This window comes from Tetrao urogallus (genome assembly GCF_951394365.1).
Source record: "Tetrao urogallus genome assembly, chromosome: 16".
NCBI lineage: Eukaryota > Metazoa > Chordata > Aves > Galliformes > Phasianidae > Tetrao > Tetrao urogallus.
In genome coordinates this window covers 3,493,214-3,518,284 of record NC_136829.1, presented here as the reverse complement: position 1 = coordinate 3,518,284, position 25,071 = coordinate 3,493,214, and the positions used below count along the sequence as shown (strand labels likewise).

At 39.1% G+C, this 25,071-nt stretch overlaps 1 protein-coding gene across 1 annotated transcript in view; it reads right to left on the bottom strand.

Moving 5' to 3' along the window:
* PTPRT (protein tyrosine phosphatase receptor type T) overlaps nt 1–25,071 on the bottom strand; it is a gene marked incomplete at both ends in the record, with an annotated part of 415,989 nt that overhangs the window by 296,401 nt on the left and 94,517 nt on the right. Inside the window, one exon of the mRNA XM_079543413.1 lies at nt 9,037–9,162. Within this exon, the coding sequence (XP_079399539.1) occupies nt 9,037–9,162 (126 nt within the window). The remainder of the gene's footprint in view (nt 1–9,036; nt 9,163–25,071) is intronic.

Genomic DNA, 25,071 nt, shown 5'->3' with positions numbered 1-25,071 from the left:
CTTAACTGAGGTTATTACCATTCAATCCAAACAACCTGCATCCTTTTAAGTAAGCACTGAAGTATTTAAAAGTCTAGACTGTGTACTCTGCCCATTATGAAATCTCATCTTATTTATTTAGGAGTTGGTGGAAAGACTTCCATTTATTTCACTACACAGCAAATCAGGTCTATGATAAAGTTAAATAATCAATGATGCTGGAATCTTAGATACTACAACATAGCTTTGTGCTCTGATGCTGAGAGTCTGGTTTTGTGATAGAAGTAAAATCTAATGATAATAAAAGTAGAAGGATGAGCTCACTGGGAAGACGTAAAACAGGAAACGTACTGCATTAGTCAGACAATCATCACAACATACAGTACCCATAAGTGATTATATCCTGTTTCCACTGAATTCAAAGAACTTCAGGAAAATTCCACTGACTTGGTGTCAAGCAGCTGCAAAGAGCTGAACATTCATAGAGACTTGACCAGACTCTGCTACTAAAGCAGACGAGGATCTGAACCTCAATTGTACCTTCTGTCCCGCCTGTATTCTGATCAGCCTCTGCTCTAAAGGCTTTCCACTGTTGCTTTCTGATCACTTCTGGGATGTAATTTTGCCTACTGTTTCCTCAGCATTTCCTTTTGTAAATCCTTATCTTTCAACATTCACTCCTCATTCACAATCTTATCCTGTTTTCAAATCTAATCTACCTTGACTTTGGCCATCTGCCCATACAGACCTCGAGTCATTCTTCTCTCAGACCTCTTCCCTTTTAGGTTTTCCTTCTCTAGATGACCTTAGTCATTGTCTTTCCTATGTTCCTTAGTAGCCACTACTTTTACATTTATCAATTTTACTACACCAGCTCACCAGAAAGACCTTCTCCAAGCCTCTTTCTACCTATGCATCTTTCTCATCTCCTGTTCTTCCTATAACATGCTTTTCCTTGCTCTGAATCTTCTAATAAGTGGAGTATAAAATTATCAATCTTCCCCTTGTTATAGAAAGAATTTCCATAGAAATAACTATTTAAAAAGGAAGATCTTAGTCACAGGATAAGAAAACTTGTTTTGCGTACTAGCCTTGTTTCAATGCAACTGTATTAACTTCTGTGGCATTTAAACTAGATAGTATTTATCCACTTGGAAGAAACCTAACATGAAAAGCAACACATCTTCTTTCTACCTTTCCAACCTTCAAACATTTTCAAGTTTTAAATTAGAAATGTTTTTCCAGTACTTTGGTTATACAGTGCCTTAGCTTGGCTCTCAACCATCTGCCCGTTGGCACCTGGACAGCATGCCCTAGGAGTCTGCATTTTTCCTAATCTAAGATGCTGAAAAGCATCAGTTCCTGTTAGAGCCAACAGGTTCTGGGAAAAATGAATATGCCTGAAACCATGGAATGCAAGTATGTACAATGATGGCTTTCTTGTCATCCTCGTGTGACGCTGAATGATGTCATGGCAGTGCTTTGGAAGTGTCATGGTCTCTCTAATGGTGAAAATGCAAAGGTCCTGACACTCACAAACAGTCCCACTTCTGACAGTTTCCACTGAAAAGGATCAGAAATAGACAACAGTTCAAACATACCATTTAACACATCAAGGTGCAATAACTACATGCCTTCCCTACATGGTTCCTTCAGGGTCATTAAAAGGCCTTCTGAGAAGTCATTCTTTCCATCTTCTTTGATCTATCTTTTTACTGTGCATGTTCAGAAAAAACTACTCTCCCTTGCTAAGCAAGATTACAGTACCAAAGTGCCATCTACACAGAACCATCCTTCTTCTGACTTCTCACACTGGTGCATAAATGTGCTATTTCACATTTATGATACAAGTGACAAAACATAAATAACCAGGATGTAATTTCCTTCAGAAAGGAGCCTCTGGGGAGGTAAGTGTTCTTAATTAAATCAATTTCTCCTGCATATAACATCATAGAATAGTTGACTAACTTATGCTTATTTTTTTCAGTGCAAGATTATGACTTTACAAGTCTGTAATTTCACAAGTACTTTAATTCATTACTATTTATGGTCCACCCAAAATCTAGTAGGTCTACCCCCAGATTGGCATTAGAATGGAACACCAGACAGAAATCAAATCTATGGTACGAATCACCCTCAAGGCTAATTGCTTGGAGTTACCTTTCTGAAAGCAATTGTGTGCAACAGAAGCAATTGCTCATGGTCTCCATTGCTAGTTTTCCTTGGCTGAAAAGCAAATTATATATTAATGCAGGTATGATTTACTTACAGATAACCTAGACTAGAGAAAACAAAAAAATATGGATGACAATACATTCCTCTGAGAGAAAATAAATACTAATACTGGGCTGCAAACAGCTATTAAGGAATCAGAGTAATGGCTTCTGGGGAGACCCAATAGATAGTGTAAGAGTGAGCAATTTAAAAGGTGCAGTTCAAGATAAGCTCCCTCTAGTTGTTTACAAGATTCTGTCCATCCCAAAGCTGTATCCATAAATAGTTCTAAAATCATTTATTTTCCTAGGTCTAAGCATTCTTATGTACACTTACCAAAATAAGATCAGGAAAAAGATGTAAACCATGCCCCCAAACTCAAGTCAATGTAAATTAGTGACAAAATTCTGAAAATTGAGAAGAATTATTTACTACTGCTACTATGAAAGCCACCCCAAAATACCGACACTAAGCGAGATGGTAAAGAGCAAAATTAAAATGCGCTACGGAAAGTCTCCACACATCCCTTTTTTGCTCAGACCTTAAAAGCTGAGAAATTACTTTGAGTTCAGTGCCCATCCCCAGCCTAATCTGTTTATTTCTGTGGAAGTCAAAGAGTGGGGAGAGACGTATTTCACTCATTCTTAGTAATTTCCCCTACAAAAAATATTTTTTTGAGAAACAATACACAGACAGCTGAGCCAATTTTCCTTCTCCCCTCTCAGACAAAATTGGATCATGATTCATCACATACACAGTTGGATTTTAATTTATTCCTTTAACAAGTTTGTTTATTTTCTTGTAAGCAAGTATTAATCCACTCAGACACAGGAAAATGTTAATTTTACTGCATTGCCTTTCAAACTTAAAAAGCTGAGTCTAACTCATGTTGGTGCTCATTCTAGCTTTGAAGGAAAAAAAAGAAATGACTGACCTGTGTACAGAGGTTCCCTGTTCTTTGGGGGGGCTAACACTAACTGCACATCAATCCTCTCTGAATGAAACTGAACAATCCTGTCAATCTTCAGTGTGGGCATAGATGGAGTTTATCATCTTCAAGGAAAGCTGTTCCATAATTATTCATTCACACTAACTTCTCAGTGCCACTCACTGCAAAGAAGAAGGTGACACAGGAAAGCATTTGGCCTATTAGGGAAACATAAAACTTCACTCAGTTCAGTGGATTCCAAGTAGAATTTAGCCATCTGGTATTCAGATATACATCATGCCTATGATGTTCACTTGCTAAATGGTTATTTCGTGAAGCAACGCTAATGATGATAACCCTTCTGTTCTTTCAGTGAGAAGCTTAGTGAGCCCTCCAGCTACTGGAACAAAAGTACACGCCCAATTAGACGAGAGAAGAGTCCCCATCCCTTATCTCTGCTGCAAGAGGAAAGAATAAATCTGCTACGTGTTCGAGGGATCAATGCGATTCAAACACAAACACCTCTCAAGCTATGTTCATTTCATTGTGCCATGCAATATGGACTCACACAAGAAAGTACTCAGAACATGTTCATGTCTTAACCTTACCATTATCTCAAAACATCTACCATTATGAGGAGTCAGCTCAGAGCCCTTCTCCAAATTCGTGTGAGGACAGATACAGGACAAATGCTGACTGCGTCTCTGAAGAGTGAACTGCTCATCTCATGCCATTAGGGTTTCAATCGACAGGATAGCTGACAGTCACTTGGTACTAACCTACTCTGTGTCAACAGTTTACGGGCTGGTTCGGCCCGGTTCCATGACGAGCGGGGCGGAGGGATCCACAGATCCGCGCCTCCGGAAAAAAGGAAACAGGAGACCCCAAAATAATTAAAACAGCAGCACCGATCTGAGGAGAAACAAACTAATTTACTAAGTATATTATCGGAATGCAAGATAACACACTATAATACAATATAATCAGAATTGAAGCTAATAAATCAAATATAATGAGAGAGAGAACGTCCGAAAGGTGGATAGGCCTCACCACAACGCTGAGGTGAGATGCGCAGTCCAGCTGAGCAGCAGGGAGACGGGAGGAGTGCCCGCGACGAAGGGCAGGTGAGAAAGAGAAATCAGGCGACCTTGCAGGAGTTAAACCTCCTCTCCCTGACCGCAAGGGAATGTAGTTCTTCTTCTCTTCAGGGCAGGTACCCAGGACTTGAGCATTGACAGTTAAAGTCCCAGTGCCCCACATGATGTTATGATGTGGAATACCGAAAGCCAAAAATCACAAAACCATGACACTCTGTCTCCTGAAGCACTGTAAAACAGTTCAAATGCTTTAGCTCAAATGTAAACAGCAAAAGTTTAAATGCAATACATGCACACTTTTGAATCTGTGGTGCAACACTATTTATCAGCTATCTGATAACACTTATCAAATACACACAAGGAAACCCATAAAATCATGTATTCGTGGCATTTCCCACAACTATTTGCAGCTTCCAAACTGTGAGTTACACATTTCAAGCAAGTTCAACCCTTAGGTAACAATGCATGAAAATACTGTTGACTGTTAATGGGCTCCGTTTCTTTGTGGAAAATTGGTGAAATTTTTGTGAAGTGAGGAAAGCTAAGCAACCTGCACTCGCTAAGGAACACACAAATGCTACAGTGCTAATTCTGAATGCTCTGATTTCTTCTAAACATTTCACTCATCTCTAAGCTCATCTAAATTTGCTTCTTAGACAAACAGGATGTCTACTTGATTCAGCCCAAAACAGCAGTGATATTGTGTATCTTTACAGAAAGATAACTATGTATATACACGCATACACACAAAGTAAATCAGCACTAAGTGCCAGTTTGTATAAACGAAGGGAAATCAGCAGTCAGGAAGATGAGGCCAGATATTCAACTGCTGTGTGCCGACTGCTTTCTGCTAACATGGAACAGGGAAACTTCACACAACCAACCAGGAGATGAACAGTCAGTGCAACACTGACACAGACTGCTGCACAAAGGCACATTGCACCACAGCTCTGCATTCAGAGGACGACCGTAATTAACACAGTTAAAGTAATTGCTCCAGTCTAGTCAGCCCAGTTAGGTCTCCATTGGAGTTAATTAGAAAAAGCCAGTAAAATACTTTGAACGTGCAAATGCTAAATGTTAAATACTTCCATTATTAATATATTCTCACAAATGCTGCAATGGTAGGCAGGTGCAGGGTTCCTGGAATGCTGCAGTGTTATAACATGAAAAGTAAAGCCAGTATTTTTCCAACACTAGTTTTACCACAGTACAAGAACTTGTTCTATGAACCAAGCTTTTGCCTCTGAAATACACACAAGCGCAGGCCCTTTTACCACCAAGGAAGTATTTTCTGTGATTCAACACAAACTAGAACCCCACGTTCATCTCAAATCATCTAATACATAAGCACATAAAGACAGGTTACTAATGGGAAAAAAAAAAAGAGGAAAAAAACTGCATGAAGGAAATACAAGGAGCAGGACATAACTGCATGCTGTAGTCTAAACTTCTGGAAGAGAATTAGAGCCGTGCATCCTGCCAGGACTGTCATGCAGTTTCAAATCCCAGCTTGCTACGAGAGCTTTAGGCAAATATCCAAAAAAGATAAGAAGGTAATGACTGAAGGCATGAAGTAGAGAGAGGGAAACAAAACATTCTGAATTCAAAAAGGTTAAAAGCACTGGGTCATACTTAGTCCTGGGAAACAAAGACTTAACTGTGCATAGCTATGTAAGAGATCATAAAAGAGAGCAACAACTGATTATTCTTCCTAGTCATAGATGGAGAAAAAAATAATGAGATTAAGCCATAAAAGGGAAAATGGAAGATGAGTACTGAGAACCTTTATAACTCAAAGAGTGGAACAAGCAGCCCAGAGGCTGTAGAATACTCATCACTGAGGATAATTCAGGCTTAAGTAAAAACCCATCTGTTACGGAATATTCTGTTATAATCGCTCCTGCTATCATGCAAGGAGGTGGAAAGAGTTGCACCAAAGTCTGGGCATTGGATACCTACAATTCATTTATTTCAGGTTTCTGAAACATTTATTTGAAACAACAAACATCTGTTTCTTAATCCCCCAATTAACACAGTTTCCAGCCCGAAGGAATTAACCACAACATTCATGAAAAACAGTTTATTTGCTAGCAATGGTGTAAAACAAATTGCCTACAAACTTTTACATGGCTAATAGAGCAGTTTAATTGTGCGTTTTGTTTTTTTTTCCCTTTGAGAAGTGCATTTTAATTCAAAAAAAATATATAAATAAAAATAAAAATAGGAAGCCATCCCTGAGCAGAGACCTTTGCAGCAGTGTCTCAGCAGAGAATTACACAGTACTACAAACTCAGGCTCTCATTCATGATACTGACCTCCTCTGAAGAGCACTCTGAGATCTAACGATGAAAAGGACTGTAAAAAGCACTAGATGTTATCATTAGTATTCAGGAGGATGGAATTCTGTGGCTTGGTTGAATTCAAAGGGACCTGCTGGTGCTTATGAAAGCTGACATTTTAAACAAGGAAATAGCTCTGACAGTAACATTAATGTGGGCTGACCAGGATGGGGTGAGGCCACACTTTTCTGCCAACATTTCCCAGCAGGTTGCGCTGCAGACTTATTCAGGATCATGGAACCAATTTAATGCCTGCTCACACATTTTACCATTTTCACAATACAGTATTTTAATCTGATTCCAGTCACACAAGAACTGTGTAGTGTCTAAAACAGCATCCTGTTCAAGAAAATACGCATCACTGCTTGCATCCTCAGAACTCTATGCATTCTTGCGCTCCTGTTGCTCCGGCCCATGCTAAAAGTGATTTCCTGCCTACAGTTGGCCACCAGAAGTAGGAAGTTGCTTATTCCAAACACTGTTACCACCTCTGACACCCTTGCAACCCAATGGATTTGCAGCATGCTGCTTCAGCTGCTTTGGAAAAACTAAATGGATTAGAAAGTCAATCACCAAATGTTCTAGTACTCTGGCTCTAAAGATGTCTCTGATTGTAGGAGTGGAACTGTTTCATCAGTTTATTTGGCTGGCTTTGCCACTAGATGAATTTTAAGTAATCCTTTATTCTCACAAAACAGACTCTCAGTGAGTAACCAAAAAACACATGCATTAAGATTCCATCCAGCAATACAGACTCCCAATAATAGCTCTAGCATCTCCGCAAGCTTGAGGCAGTTTAATTGAACACCATAATTTACCTCAAGGTTAGCATCATTTGGACAGCTTTTGAAAACATATTTTTGTTACTGGAGAAATGTGTTCTGTACACATTTGCTGTGGTCAGCCTTCTTTTCCAACCTAACGATTTGACCTTCTGTTCTCTGTGACTAGTACTGAGACATCAATTAGTAAAGCAAAGCACTTTATCATTCCCCCTCATACTCCTTAAGGTCTCTTTAAATAATATTTCATCAGCAGCACACTACAAGTTTAGAATCTTTCCTCTTCCATATACAGTACAATAATATATACGTATAATTAATACAACTCAGATTTCTGCACTTTTATGTTGCTTTTTTTGTTGTTGATGCCGTTACTTTGCAGCTGCTCTAACCTTTATAGATCTAACTATTAGTGCTACCTGATAACACGGAACACAGCATTAAGAGAAAGGACCATACATATCTCTATCTACTTTGTTTTGGGAAAAACAATTCTGAAAGCCTTGTTAAGAGACACACTGTACTATTCTGGGGTTTGTTTGCCATTCCAGGCCGTTGATTGCCTATCAATTTCTCCACGATCCAGCATCTTCAGATGATAAAACACTTTCAGATGGAAGGCAGGCAGATAGATTTTCCTTCACATTCAGAGTTAGCAAAGTACTGAACTTTTCCAGTACAAGCCCTCCCGTTAATTCCTTGCCTTCCAGATGGCATCACAGCTATCTACGTTCCTATTCCTTCAGATCATTCTGAGATCTGTAAATTCAAATATCTGCCATGTCTCTCTAGTTAGGTCTACTACGAGCAGGGAGTGTGACACACAAGAGCTGAAGCTGAGGAGCTGTAGAAATAAAACTGCCCTTATGAAAAAGTCAACACATTCAGAATGATGAAATGCATTCATACAGACAAGACCAGAGAAGTAACTTTCAGAATTAGCTTTTGGGATACCAGAGCCAAAACAAGTAGTCCCACATGTCACACTTTGAAAGATTCTGTCACTAACAGCTTCCAATTTAGGCTGTAATTAAAACAAACAAACAAACAAGCAGCTATCTTGTGGTTTTGTTTCTATTAACAGATTTAACATGCAGGGATGAACACTAGCCTGTCTATCCATGGCTACAGCAGGAAACTATTGTTACATCAGCTCTGCCTGCTTCCCTTAACAGGCACCTAGCAATTTCACGTTTCTTAGTCCAATAATTTACAGGCATAAAAATACTCCTGCAACAACACAAGATGTTAATTCTGCCAAGTAGTTCATGCTTATCAGAGTGCAATCAATTAACTGGAACAAATACTTCATGACTGCAGTCAAGTTGGCTGGCCAGTTCTGTTTGCCATTGTGTCAATTGCTTTAGAGCAGGGCCTTCAGCCATTTCAATTGCCAAAAAGCACAACCTATGGCTTTTAGAAAAATTTAGTGCCTTTTCTTAAAACGTGCTTTTCTTCAAGGTGAACGAAGCATTCCGTAGAATCTATGCCATATATACACCAACAATATAATGTTAATTTCCAGTAAGAAATAAAACCACTGGAAATTTTCATTACTGTGAGCTCTTCAGAGAATGCTGAAAAGACTACAGTATTATTATATGTTCACAATGTATGTCAGTAATCCATACAGGGCTAACAGCTGATCCTCACAAAGAGTAATACCTCTGCTGCTGCAGAGGTGTCTTACTTACCAGTTGGGACTGCAGGATCCATCGTTGGCTTTTCCCAGGTATTGATCTGCTCCCAGGTAAATCCATTGGTTCCCAAGGCCACACTATAACCACAATTACTGTAGTGCTCATCAAAGGAACAACCACCTAGAAACAAGAAAAACGCATGCATTCCTGCATTAATTATATATAATCTTTATACTAAAATCATTTAATTTCTCGTACCTAGGTTTACAGAGGAACTTGGAAAAAAAAAATTCCTGCATATTATATTTCAGAGAGCAGAGAAGATATCCAGAAAATATTTTGAATTTTCAACTTTCTGTATCTCTTAGAAGTCTTTCTTCTCTCATTGCTACTCTTCTCCTCTATCAGCTCCCTTTGTTTCAACCTATTTGCTTAACATTTTCACAGACAAATGCACACAATAAGCACGTGCATTTGGGTCCCAGTGCTGATATTTACAGAAAACTCTAGGTCAGATATTAAAAAAAAAAAAAAAAAAGAGGGAGAAAGAACCCAAATGGCAAAGACAAGCAAAGTATCACTATACTACAGCGATACTTGCTTGATTTCACTTTTAAGATTCAAATTACACTGGGTTGGGTTGCACCTATAGAAGGCGCATCCTTCCTTGCAACCATCTCTTATGCTTAATAACCACAAAGTTCTATGTGACACGTATCTACTTCTCCAGGTTTTTCAGAACTGGACCTCTGAGTGCAAGCCTTTAATTTCTCTACAAAAGGAAAACAACAAGAAGTGGATGGAAACTAACATTCACACCTTCCAGTGATCTTTCCTACTGCAATTCCCGAAATACTTGAAAGTGATTAACTATCACCTGGCAGCTGTCTGAACACTTATGAATCAAGAAAAAAATATATCTCAATATGGACATGTGTGAGGCAAACCAATTCAACTAGTTTAGTCTTCATTTAGTGTTAGTAGATTGTTACTACACTGCTGAACCACTCTTCCATTGCCTCATTCCTCACATCCACCCAACTTGGTTTGCCAAACATATTGCAGTACTGGATCTATTACATCAAGTAGATTGAGTGCTTGGGTTTTGACCTTAACTATGACAACAGTGTCACTGCCCTGCTTTTGTTTTCTCTTACAGAAGCAAGGATAAATTTCCCTGCAGTTACTAGTACTCCAAAGTCAGCTGGACATATCTACCACTTCTGGAGCTGCAAGGACTGAGCAGTGCTCAGGGCTACATGATCTTGCCTTTCCAGCCAAACTGCCAATTGCTCCTGACACGAATCAGAGTTATATGCAGAGAGACGTTCCCAGCTCTTTACCTTCCCACAGGCTGCGTTCTCTACACATGCACAATAAATAGCAAGTACACAAGTGGTTTCCATTCAATAACAGTTACCCAACAGTGGATCATTTAGGCATTCTTTAGTTTTTGTGCATATCTTTTCTCTCTGGCTCCCAACAAAACCCAAACCCATCTCAGTTCCTATGAAATTCCTCACAAAACCCTATTCTGTTCAAGGATTTAATGTGCACTCCAATCACAACTGGTTTTCTAAAAATTCCCGTGAAACTTCACACAAATTATTCCTATTTAAGCATATAAGCTTGAAGGATTTGTTGGATAGAGTACCTGACCATACTCAGTGCTGTTAAAGAAAAATTTAAAGATTAAGCTTGTCCTAAAAGAAAATATTGTTATGTTGTGTAATTTTAGTATAAACAGTTCTGAGTACAGCAGATTTCATGACCCTGCCAGCCTTGCTTGCTTCAGTAGAGACCTTGCAAATGTATTTTCTACAAATTTTAAAAGTATTTTTTGCTTTAAATTTACAGCGCTCGTGAGGCTTTCAGAGCTGTCAAAATGAGCAGGACTGCACTTCAGCTGTTTCCCTAAAGTTTTAATTTGATTTAGGTGAAAGAGTTCAAGTTTAAAATATTAAATGTGCTCATTAAAATGTCTAACGAAAAACAGGTGTTCTGGATTGCCTGTGAGGAGCATGCAATGCAACTGAAAGTCACCTTTTTCGTAGTGAGCTGCTACAAGAGATGATATCAAATACTCTGCTCTCAGTCTCCACGCAGGGCATTCTAGTCTTGATAGATTCACTCTAGCAAGAGGACTTCAGACGTATTCCATTTACACACCACCTCTCTACAGCACACTACAGAGCACAACAAGCAGTGCTGTCTCTCAGCTACTTCTTGGAAATAAATACTCTGATCAAGCCAGACAATTGCATGAGGACTCGTGTACAGAGAAAATTACGCAGGTGCTGATATAAAGTCTCAGAAGCAAAATGAGACGACAACAAAACACAGGGTAGCAGTCCTTATTTAACAGGGAATGTAATTGCTGATGTATAGATACAATTAGCTAAATAGGTTGTTTTATGTACGCAGAGGCAGGTGAAGTTGGAGAACAAGCTGAACAAGGGTAGTGAGAGCTTCCAGAAATTAATTGGGAGTTTCCACTGATAAGAGACAACACCTTAGGAAGCTTGAAAACGTCTTGTGTGACATTCAAGACCAACCCTTGTAGTAAGATTGGATAAGAAAGGATAAACTGTGGAGAGCCTTAAAAGCAGCTGCAACACATCTACATTTCTAAAGAAAGAAAAGTTAGAGTAGGAACCACCAAATGCAAAGTGACAAGGCAATAAACCAGATGGATTAATTTATTGGAAGCAACAGAATTGGAATTTGGAGAGGTGAATTTGCAGGAAATGAGGAGAGGGAAAAAAAACATTGGAGTCGATTCTCAAGACTTGGATAAGCAGTGGCTGCTCAGGGAGCACAGAATGGCTCAGCCTGGGTGATCAAGAAGAGGAAAGCACCTGTCAGCTTTTTGCTAGAGAGTGACAAAAGAGACAAGAACTGAGTAGATCCAGGTGGGACACAGCCATGATTGCTTGTGAGCAAGAAAGCCATCAACTCTGTTATCACCATTAAAATACAGCATATACCATGTTATTAAACAGGAAAGACTTCAGTAAGTGCAGGCAAAGAATCACACAACTTGAAACACTGCAGAATTTTAAGTGCTCTTTGCTCATATCTACAATACACGTTGCTGATGGCCTTAGTTCACAGAAGACAAACATGGCAACGCAACGTGGCTGCAACAGGCAACCAAAAGCAGCCTTCCATACCCCACCCTGCTCTACCTGACAAATCCAACATCCACTCGTGCTCTTCTCTACTGACCCTGGTGTGCACAGCACTGTTTCTCACGTTTTTGCCCTTTCTCCAACAATCTGTGCCCTGCAGAAGCAACCATGCCCAGCCCAGCACAGCCCTGCCTTCTCCTCCCAGAGGTGCCCCGCTGCCAGACACCCACTGCTGATCTTTTAAGCACCAAACTCTGCTTTAAACCATGCGTATGGCCCCCAGGTCAAATGGGAGCATTCCCCTCACCTCCCTGAAGCTGTTTTGGGCAGTTGCAGGCCCGTCTGTGCCACCAGCACTCAGCAGCACCCTGCTGCCTGTGGCACCCTGCCCAGGCTGCAGCAGGGTCTGAGTACACACAAGTGTGTGTGTGTGTGTGTGTGTGTGTGTGTGTGTGAACCATAAGCTCCCAAGCAAGCTGAAGGCATGTGTGCTGTTTAACTGCTCTTGCACAGGTGCTAACCTGCCAGGATGGAGCCATCCCCTCTGCCACACGAGCACCTTGCCGCCAGATCCTTGGAAATTCAATTACTCCCCACTAATTAATTTCATTCTAAACAAAAATGTAATTATAGGACTGTAAATACCAGCTTTAGTAAGGATAGCGATGACTCCGAAACAGTACAGCAAGCTAAAACCTGCAGATGAGTTCCTTTCACAAATAGCAGCACAAGCCTAATATTCACTGTTTCATAAGACATCACATATATGGATACCTAAAAGCTTCAGCTATGCAGGAACATAACAAGGGAAGAAAAACCACAAAGATAAGGTCCATCTTAATACAAAATCATCCATCGCTGAAATATAACTGCTTGACACAGAACAGGGATATTCATTAACAGAGAGAAAATAATTCACAATAAAAGATATCAGGCTGTAAATTTAGATACTAGGTTTGCACGTCACAGCTCTACCCACAGCATCACAAAGCAGCTTAGAGGAAAAGTAAATCATTTGCATGCCAACCAAAATGGAGTTTTGGTGCCTTCATTAATTATTAAGAGGGCTAAGGATTTCAGGATGCAAACTAGAATCTTCCCATTAATCAGCTAAAAATTAAGTGAAGAATACCATTGCTAAGTAGGGCAAGAGGAAAGGAAATTGAGATGGCTCTGATACTGCTAAGATAATGCATGCGGTGTTGACCATCTCTTTTCACAAAATGAAAGCCAAACAAGGATGAAGTCGTTCCCTCCCTGAAAAGGGTCATATTGAAGCAAATAACAGCTCACACAGGACAGATAAAATATCCCTTGTTTTACACTGCAGGCTTGTAACAATGCCACTGCTCATCTGAGTGATGCTAATTAATCTTGAGCAGACCTATCATCAGTTACTGAGTCTTGCCCCCGGATTAAATGTAAACCAGCCTTGCATAAATTGAATGCCTCCTTTGAATATATAATTGAATTTGCAGAAGTGTGCGCCAGGGGGGTGTTTAAATAAGTGCACAAATATGATAAAAAGGACTTCACGCCATTATATCTAATTCAGTAAGCAAAAATAATGGCAGGGCACGTTCCAATTAGTGTTTGATTTATTTATTTTAACAAATCCAATTAGTAGAATGTTTTATAAAGTCATCCAATGTCAAACTCTCACAGACTCACTAGATAAAAAACAATCCCTTCTAAAGAGGGATAAAGAAATGTACTATTGGGAGAAGCCCCATTGGTTATCCTGTGTTTTTAGATACAGACAGAAAATAACACATCCTCAGATAGTTTGATCAGGCATTTACAACACTCTCAGGGTGGGGAGGGGGGAACAGAGCAAGAACCTCAACAGTTCCATTTGTTCTCTTCCAGGCCTTTTCTTTTGGGATAGAAATTATAACAGCACACATAATTCCAACCAATGCTTTTTCCCTGGAATACCTTTTCTGAAAATGCGTTGAAATCTATTTATTTAGTTCAGAACCTCATAGCCTAACAAAATATGAAGAGAGTACAGGAAGAAACAAATGGTCATAGAATGAGATAGTGCTTATGAATTGAAAACTCCAGAAATAAAAGCAAAATCAAATGCTCTCTAATCAATAATTTTTGTCTGTACTTCACTGAAAGAGCTGCATTTGGCTCCTTAGGAAAACAATTTATTCTACACAATTTGTCTTACAAGAATCCATTTATAACAAATTTTTCAGAATGCAGACTTCATGTAGTATAACCTTGAAAAAATTTGTTCCATGTTGTTACCGGGAAGGAAAGGAGAATAAGCATGCATTTCAACTTTGTGTTGCGTCACTTCATTTATGACAGGGTAAATCTTTTCAAGGGCTATTGAGTTTTCTTCCATCAGGAGCAGTAGTTACAACTTCATAGGCCTTCTGCTCCATCCAGAAAGGTTAATTCAGAAGGCATCAGAAATACACGTACAACCAACCAGAAATGCTAAATGCTGGAGATCAGATCCAAATTCTACAGCCCATTCCTATTTCTGATGAGCACTGTCCAACGACCTCAGCTCTCAACAGGCATCACGCCAAAGAGAAGGACAAGGCAGAAGGTGCTTGTCACCTCAGTCATCATTAGTTTCACACATAACAGCCTAGAAATGACATGCTTTGTGTATCTGCATAGTACAGGGTAGGAAGTTTCAGAAAGGCTATCACATTGCTCAGTAAATCATCCTTCTGCCATCTTATCAATCTACTGCTGTAACTGGTTAATTTCAACCAGTACTTCCTTATTTTCCTGAACTACTTCTGCATTACCAGGTTTTCAAGAAAAAAGGTTTTTGCAAAGAGAAAAGTTGCCTTTACCATGTCAAGACTTACCACGTGTTCAGTGCATTTATTCAGACTATAAGGAAGAGGAAGATGCTACTCTTCAAGATTCAGGGACAGATCTGGTAAGGTTTTGTCCCTCAGTCACCTGAGGATCTATGCCAGGAGAAATTAAGGAGTAGATTCCCCAGCATATAACAAGGTATAAACTCCAATGAAAGGTATTTGTAACATCTTTTTCTTATGTCAGTTGCTTGAGTTCACATCTAGCAGAAATTCAGACACAATCATGAAACACAAATCCACATTTACCCATCAAACTCTTGTGTCGACAGAAGTGCATTTCTCAAGGTATCCAGATATTTTGGGCTTCAGGAGGAAACATCAATGATTTCTCCAGTGCTTCAAACACATTCCTTTCATTTCCCCTACAAGTACAATGACTTGTTGATTCTCTGCAGCCTCTATCAGTCCTCACTGTCATGGGATGATTCATCTGCCACAGGCGAGATCCACTGATTTCCCTTCCATCTTACTTTCAACACATGGTATTAGTTGGTTTAGATGTGGGCAAGGGAGGTTTTATCTACTCTAGAAGGTGCTAGATTTTTGAGATGCAGTGAACAGTTGCCCATCTTAGGTATGGGCTATTCTTGTTGCATTTGACTAAATTTCATTCCTTTTGCACATTCCATCCCATGACAATCAGATCTTTTTGATTATGGAGGTAGGGACAGGAGCAGGTGGGAGAGCGTGAGTGGATTTCTGTTCCATATGGAACAAACATTTAAAAGCTGTATTTTCTGGACTTGTTGGGTTATGCTATGTTTTCATTCTTAAATTTATTTTTATAGGTTTATCTTTGCAGAAGTTTTCCACGTTCCTCATAATTTCAACCTCAGACCAGTTCATACATTCCTTTTTAATTCTGCTCCTCATCTTCTACTAAGGATTAGTGAAATCCCTTTTAAAGTATCCTAGGAGTAAAAGCAACACTAAATGTCATTTGTTTAAATTGATAATGTCCAAATCAAGTACAAATCAACCTAACTCCACTTGCCAGAATGTGTTCTGTGTTTAGCAGCAAGAGCACCTTTTTGCTTCTCATCACTCAGCTGTCAGTACTTCAGTAACTTGAATTGTAACATTTAACTGCTTTAAATACACACACCTTTACAATTTCATTGTTTTTTTTTGGTTTTAAGCTACAGAACCAAGTCAGTTAACCCAGCGCAGCACTCGAGTTGGTTCTCAGGGAATCCAGGCTTTGCAAATTAAGCTTAGCTTCAGGCTGCTGGAACACCAGGATTAACTCGCATGAAGTTTTCAGGCTAGCCCATCCTCACGTAATTAAACTTGCAAGATTAACACAGGTTTTCAAAATCATGAAACATTCTTAAATAGATGTTCCCCAGTGGCTTTTGTTATACTTCCAGTTAATCATATCTTTTTAATTCATTAGTCAGGTAGCTTTCCACTCCTGTAGGAGGCTCCTGTGCTATTCACAGTGTGATAAAATTAAGATTCCTTTTTTTAAAATGCAAATTCATTGCACTTACTTGCCTTTATTTTTGTACCATAAATATAACCAGGTTTTACTTGGCTCCAATTTCTGCTTTTTAAGTTAGAGGACCAGCTTTTTCCACCTAAAATAATACTGTTTTACATTCCAAAATTAATTTTCAACATTTAGTAATGCTGCTTTTCTTTCCTTCCAGCATATGAAAATCGCTGGTTCTAGTTATTCTGTAAATCTGAAGAGGGTTTATCTAATGTTACGTGTATGGTACATTTTGACCAAATTCTACATCAGTTATTCCACTGGAGTCTTAGATCAGTCAGAACGCTCTATTGACTGACTTTATTTCAGCATTTTGTAATGTCACATTGAACAGCTAGATATTCAGGCTGCATAGTCATTTAAATTACATATCTATGACTTTCCCCATCCACACAGGCAGCAAAAAAAGCCGCCTGAAGGTAGCTCTTCGGACTTATTTTCTTTACTGTATTATGAATTCTAACATTTTATTTTTTTTTAATAAGATTAAAATTAGTATGTTGGAACTTCAAACAAGAAGCAGTCACTGGTTCACTCATATTGTGCTTGGCGATGAATTAAATACTCTATCAAAAGATAGAATATCAGGATCTCCTTGTAGCTGAGATGCTTTCTTTGAAGACTTCATGGCCAGAACTCAAGAAGACAGTGGCTTAGGAATAGGAATTCACATTAACTGCCACAAAAGTGAAAAAGGAAAGCAGTTATACACAATCTGTTTGCAATCAAAGGTAACTAAACACATTTTTATCACTTTTTATTATTTTTAGAGACAAAATTAAGCTGAGATTTTTCAGAAGCATTTTACTACCTGAATGCTCTTCCCAAGTGAAGAAAATAACTCCATGGTAGTTCCCAACATTCAGTCTGCAGTGACCTCTCTAAAGCTGTTTGCACCTGACATTTCCTGAACCTTCACTGCAGCACCTCCAAAGCCAATCCTCACTAACACCTAGCATAGCCTAGGGACCACAGCTCAATTTTCTACTTACAGAAAGCTACCCGTAGCACGCATAAAGACAAGGGAATAATAATTTGATTACAGATCGTGTCCGCATACAAGTGATTTTTAAAAAAACAACAGTTGTGTAAATGTTTTCTTGTAGAAACCTAAATGCGGGAATTCCGTAGATTCATTGAACAGATTCACAGAATGGCCTGGGTTGAAAAGGACCACAATGATCATCCAGTTTCAACCCCCCTGCTGTGTGCAGGGTTGCCAACCACCAGACCAGGCTGCCCAGAGCCACATCCTACTTTGATTCTTGTTGATCAATACTGATTTTTTTGTTAAATTGCTTCTGAAGCACGCTTGCAATTTAAGCAGCCAGCATCGCATAGATCTCCAAAGATTGCTTCTTGATATCTGAGCTGGTGTATTTAAAATGTAATAGCTCAACTGTGTACTGGTCAAATACCAGAAAGTTATCTAGAAAGATGGATATAACCTGTTAAAACAGAATCTCATTGGCTAATATAATAACTTGCAACGAGTTTTGCAATTGGCATATGTTGTTAAATTTAATTTTGTGGTTATTAGAAGTTATTCCCAGTGTTTGGCTGCATAAATAAATTTTATTGAGGTCTACCAATTCTTGCAGCTACAAGTTTATACCTTCCACAGACAGAGGTCCACAGAATACCTTCTTATTTGTTGCCAGCAGTTTCAATTTACATGTAAAGTGCAGTGTGAAGGATAGTCGGGGATGTGTTTTTAGAACTGTTTTCAATTACATCATGATCTTCATTCAGTGTGTCAGGAACAAGTCAGGCCCTGAAATAGCAGTGGCGAGCCAGTTGCTCTGTTCTCAGGTGCCCTGCAGTCAGGCTGGGGGCAGGATGTCAAATGCTAGATGGACTACACAAAAGACCTTGCAAAGTCTGGTCAGCCGAGTGATGGCCAAGGCACTAAAAATCGGCTAGAATCAAAAGTTAATAATCTGTTACATGGTTTTCATTTTCTTTTATTTTTTAAGTCCATTTATTTTCTATTTTTCACACATTTTGAAGATCCTGAGCGTACCATACCACTCGCACTGCAATAACCAGGATGCTTTCCAGAATCATAGTAAGGCAAAAGAGCACCAGGAGCCTTGTTATCCCCCACAGCATTGTCAACACAGCAATCATGGAAAGATTTGCTTACGTTCAGCTTGCAGTGCAAATATCTTTGTCCAAAGAGCAAAACACAGATAGGTGCCAGGAAAGACTAGATCCCTGTCTGACAGCACAGGAGTCCCTGGAAATATACTGAGCTCCTTTTCTGCTTGACCAAATTTCCTATTTCAGTATTTGAACAGAAATGCAAAAAGTGCCCCTCTAATTACAGCTATGAATCTTCAACTTACAGTACCAGACCCAGAGCGCGCATTTAGCAGAGGCACAGCTGTTGGCTTCTAAACTCTGTATTAGAGAAGGACAACAGGGGAAAGCAGAGAAAATTAAGGGCATTAACACAAAGCAGCTCTTTAATGGCAGCTCATACTTTGTTAAAAAGGAGGCCAGCACAGCACATCTCACCTCTCAGCACAGTTCAGAAGCAGCCACATCTGCAACCAGTGACAAATCAAAGGTGATCTCAAAAAAATGACCGTCAGCCGTGCAATAGTGAGGCAGTTCCACTATGGGAGAGAACAGCTTTTGCTCTGTCCTGTGACGCAGGAACTCATTTGCTAATAAAAGACTGAGAACAGTTCAATGCTATCTGCTCAGATTCTTCATTTTAGAGGAATTCCAAACTGCACAAATGGGCTCATTTGTAATGTTTTAAGTTCACTACACTTTTCATTTCAAAGTGGGCTCAGGCTGCACTGTCATTATATAAAACTTGATTGGTAGCACACATACAGAAAAAAAATAAGTATGCCATCATCCAAAGCCTTCCTCCCATTTCTGGGATGTATCTTCTCCATTTTGAGTCTGTAACCTAGAATGCTACATTTTAAATGGAATCTATTTCTAAAGGAGGATTTTCTGAATTCCTCAGTTCTTATTTCTGTAAAATAGCATCAAGTTGAACTCTGCCAGGAAGCATTAAATGTTTAAAGCGCCTCTTCCCAAGATACGAAAGGCACAACATCTCAATGCAGTTACTTTTCAAGATACTGAACAACCAAATTCTAACAATAAACCCTTTCCTGTCATATTTGGTCGTGATATAAACCTCATGTCATTGAGTTGAGACAAGGCACCCTGAGCTTTTTATCCCAAGTGCACACAGCTATAACCTGTGCTTCACGCTGCAGTGCAAACATACTTGGTACAGCTGAGATGGCCCAGTGAAAGGCATCTAAAAACCCAAATTTAGAACCTGGTCTGAATAGCATCTAATGGACAATATGTCACAACATGTCAATATTTCCTTTTTGTAACCTAAAAGGATTTTGTAACATTTTCCACATAGTGTGCAATACAAAACACTGGAAGCTTTGTAACCAAACATTTCACCACTGTTCCTACACTGAAATAGTCCTGGCTCACTGGTGCAATTCAGGTGCACAAAAAGCTCATTTGCTGAAATCCAGTTCTGGAAAGAGTCTTAGCATCACTTTAAGAAAGTAACTGCCTTCGCTTACAAATTTCCCTTTACACTTTACACTAGAGGTCAAACGACACTCTCTGTGGATTAGACAAACACTTACTGTACAATATTGTTCTATCCACCCACCATCAAGCCCTATAAAATTCCTCTCCCACTTGATTTTGGTACAGGGAAGGGCATTTATGCATACAGCTGCATGCATTCGCTTCACAAGATGACGATACAGGCAACCTCATTAACATTTAATACATTCCCAGTGTCCTCAGGTGAAAGTGCAGATACTTGGAGATGAAAGTGTCATCCTAAGGATTTCAGCTATGTAGTTAAAATCAAGTGCAAAAATTCTAATAAACTCCATGTTCTTCAATAACATTTTCATGCCAGACACTGTAATTTTGAAGTAATTGTGCAGAATCCGATTCATTAAATAGATAATGCTTCAAAACACTACAATGATAATATTAATTCAGAAATTAGATTCAGTTTCTGATCAAATGAATTGGTACTAAATATACCTATCAAATTAGAACCACGTTGTAATTCCACTGGTATTTCAGTTAACAACCATGCTTTAGGCACTACTGCCCAAAATGTAAGAAATGAAGGTAATGCTTTCTTGGTGTTTGCTCCATGGTCCTTCTCTTAAAAAAATGCAACTTAAGATCTTTCAGGCTTCAGATGCAAGTTTTAGTGTATCACATCAAGCACGGTAGTGACAAAAACAAGCTAGTCAGGTATCTCCATTTGTTACTCATGCACTTCTCAGCCTAAGAGAACAAGCATGGTATGCTATCAGACCTCTGTTGATCCCCCGGGTCCCATCAGAATCACCTGACCTGCACATATCCGAGATGGGCAGAAGGAAAAGACAGCAGAGCACTTCATGCAGCTTACAAAACAAGAGAGTGACAGAAGCACGTCAGACCAAAGGTCAGACATCTGCTAGATGTCACTTGGGAAAGATGCAGAAGTAGGACAAGCACACAACAGATCTTCTTCAAAACCCCTTCCCAGCCTCAAACAAGCCTCGCTCAAGTCAGTTGTTCTCCTCCCTTGAATCTGCCCAACCATCTTCAGAACCTGCACGCTTGTGATGACTTCTAAGGCTTAACCGCACTCTGACAGCTTCTGGCTACTACTTTCCTGGGGACAGTTAGAAACAGAGATGGGGTTATTTTTGCCCTTATGCAAAGCCATACAAGCACAGGACAGTGACACTATCTTTGCAGATGGCATTTGCCTCATGTGCTGATCTGACACTTTAGTGATGAGAAAGGAATTACAGTATATTGTTTTCCCATGTAAGTGACAGCGCTTGTCGGACTGTACCCAGGAGGCATAACTGTTTTAAATCACATTCTGCACTTTGGGACAAGACAGACTTCTCACTAGGCTATCAGCCAACGGTATTTTTTTTCTCTCCTTGTGAAGAACTGTCTCTCAGGGAGAAAAGAATCGGTATACTTGACTGTATTGCAGCAGTTCTAGTAGTTTAAGGCTATTTTAAGATTATCTAATGAAGAGAAACCTGACAATGAGGTCCCAGTTGGAATAAAGATGTTATTTAACTACCTCTGAAAACACTCATCTGTGGCAGAAACTAATAGAATTTCCCAGAACTGTTACCACAATTAACATGGACTTTAAAAAGCAATATTTAACTAGCAGTTATCATTTTATTAGCATAAAGAGTAAAAAGAATCAAGGTGATGGACTTGGTTTCAAATGCAAAGATTATACCAAATTGCTTTATGTAGTTCAAATTTTACTTTAATGAAATCTTTCCCCTTTCCTCTTTTTTTTTTTTTTTTCTCCTCTGAGAGATTTTATATCCATAAATCATCTGCATTCAACTGCAGGACAGCTGGGAACACTGATTTATGGAATATATTTGATTTGACTTACAATTATGTCACTAACTTCCAAAAACACTGTTCCAACCTCAGTGATCCCACTCCTCAATGAATCACATTGTACACAGAGCTAATTGACATAACACTTCTTCAGCAGAATGGATGTCATCATCATAGGGCACCATAGGGAGGACAGAATGCTGTTAAAGAGAATATACTTCTAAGTCTCAGGAGGTTTGTACAGAACACTGTTTCACTTCAGCAAAAGTTCTCGGGCTGCTCTAGAGTGAGGTTTCCACATCAAAGAAAAATCTCATTGAAAAACATTGTTGTGAGAATGGTATCCTCAAACCTGCACAGGCTGGGGATGGGAGAACAAAGTTTACATTTACCTACACAATGAGAGAAAAGTAAAACTGAGCTGCCTCAGCCAGTGGAAAGCACCAAGACCAGTAAGCCACTCTACCACGAAGCTTCTGGATGTGTATGTATTTATACATACCTTGGTGACTGGTCAGGGGAGGGGTGACCATTAGAAAAAAAAAGAGGAATCTGGAGTGTTTAGAGTGTTCTATTATTTTCCTTTTCTTTCTATGTATTTTCATGAGGAGGACTTCCAAGCCTCTGTCTTTCCAGATTAATAGTCACACTCGTGTGGTCTTTTCACAGGGAAAGTTGTCAATTTTACCAATAATCCTCATAGCCCTTCTTTGAATTTGTAATGTCCTGAATTAATCCTTCTTCTTTAGCAGTACTTCTCCTTTAGGAGTACCCAAATTGTACAGAATATGCCATATTAAGTTATTTTTTTATCTGTCTAACGGCATTCTTATTTCACCATCCTTCCTTACAGGAATACGTTCCCTATTTTAGGACAAATCTCTCAGACTTACCTCAATCTCCTCTCATTAATGCTCCAGCAGCTTTTTGTCACTTTCAGCTGATTTCCTATCTTAAAGCAAAAATCTAATTAATCCCGACATGCATGACCTTACACGCTGCAATACTAAATTACATCCAATTTCGATTTCACCACATTTCAAAGTTTTCATTCCTCCAGTCTGATTAATTTATCCTCTTCCAACTGCGTGTCAGTGACTGCTTATGGACTGCACATTCCCTGCTTTTAGGTTGCATGTCAGGTGGAAGTTCTTTACAGAGGGAGTGGTGAGGTGCTGGAACAGCTGCCCAGAGAGGCTGTGATGCCCCGTCCATCCCTGGAGGTGTTCAAGGCCAGGTTGGATGGGGCCCTGGGCAGCCTGGGCTGGTATGAAATGGGGAGGTTGATGGCCCTGTGTGTGGCAGGGGTTGGGGCTTCATGATCCTTCAGGTCCCTTCCAACCCTGGCCATTCTGTGAGCATCAGTGAAAAGAAGTTAGATCTCAAGCATTATCCTTTACGCCTTTAGCTAACTCACCATCAGTCTCATACAGAAGAAAGGTATACACAAAGTTAATAATGCCCAGGTTAGTCACAGACTCATCCATTTAACATATTTCTTCTATTAAAAAAAAAAAAAACCAACATTATTTTCACAGTATTGTGTTCTAAAACTCAAATTAGATCAATCACATTACCTTTTCCTAAGCAGTCCATCCATAGCACTGTATCTCAAACCCACTAACAGTTTTTCAGTAACATCCATTCAAACAGTATGCCCACGTACTGGTTCCCTCATAAAGTCTATCTTGTAGGATCTTTATGAGTGTGCTTCCAAATACCTTGGATTTAAATTAAATCTTTATCTAGCTTTAGCAATCAACATTGCAGGATTCAGTGGTGATTGAAAAAATTTGTACCAGCTTGAGCCAATCTTTCATCCATCCAGTCCCGCAGAGTTTATGACATTAAAGGTTTTGACTACTTGATTTAATATCTCAGATAAAGTCAGTGGACTGTCATGCTGGTACCGCTAAAATTGGGTAATTATTTAATAGAATCTGATTTCCAGTACTGTCAAATTGATACAATATTTAATAGATAGGAAAGTAATGATGAGAAACAAAAGAACAAGTATACTTGCTTTAAACCCTTCATTTAACAAGTTTCTATTTGACTTTCTCAAATCTTAAGCTACTGTTTTGACATGAAGCATCAATGATTTAGAAATTAGTAACTTGTAAGTACATTATCAGTTACTGCAAGCTTAGACCTGCATTCATGGAGACTAGAGCGTAATTTGACAATACTGCTGACATGCACTGTGTTGATAAAGCATGCTATTTCTCAAACTGGCTTTAAAAGTTCATTTACATAAAATAATTACATATATATATATATATATATATATATGTAATATACATTGACATAGTTAAGAAAACCAGTAATATCCCGTTTTTGCTAACTGTAAAAGCCAGGAAGTTTTCTCCCAATCTTTTATATGTGGATTGATAACAAGTATTTTTTTTTCTTTCAGTCTAAAAAAAAAAAAAAAACATTTTGAAAATAGTAATCATCTGCTAAGTAATAGTTAATCACCTGTTTCTCATGTAAGAAGAGTGACTAGCTGAAAACACCAGTGAGAGTGCTTGGTTAGGAAGCAAGCACGCCACAGAAACTTGTTGAAAGCATTAGATATCTACCTTGTTGTTTGGGACAACATGGTACTATACAACATTTGGGATATTCTATAAGAGAAATGGAAAACCACATCAAAGAAGCTTAAGCCCCTTTTTAAGGCTGGTTTACTAAATCCCAATGGAATGCACTGCCATCATCCTCTTCATTTCCACAGTCCTTCATTACCGAGCCATCCAAGTTAAATGGTTATTCTTAACATTCCTAAGATGGAAGACTGAAAACCCTTACTGGGGAACCGTTCTGGAAATGAAGCCTTCTGCTGAGAAGCATGGCCTTCTTTTGTTACAATAAAAATATCGCAAGTCTCTTCACATCATTCGCCTATACTAATGCAAGCAAGACTTCAAATACTGAGCGATGATGTGGCAATAAGAAGTGCAAGTCATGTCTGATGACTGTTCCCTTTACTGGCCCACAGCGTATTTCTATTTGGATGCAAGGACAGTCAGTCCAGTGAACTTAAAACCTTCTATAAGGCTCCTCTACATCTACTTTTAAACTATTAGTCATTCAAGATTTTCTCAAAACAAGAGATTGCACACAGAGAAATACATACATCTAGCAGGAGATCTTGTTTGTTTCATTTACTGTAGAATTTTCAACTAGCTTCACGTATTTCTAGGCTCCTGCAAAG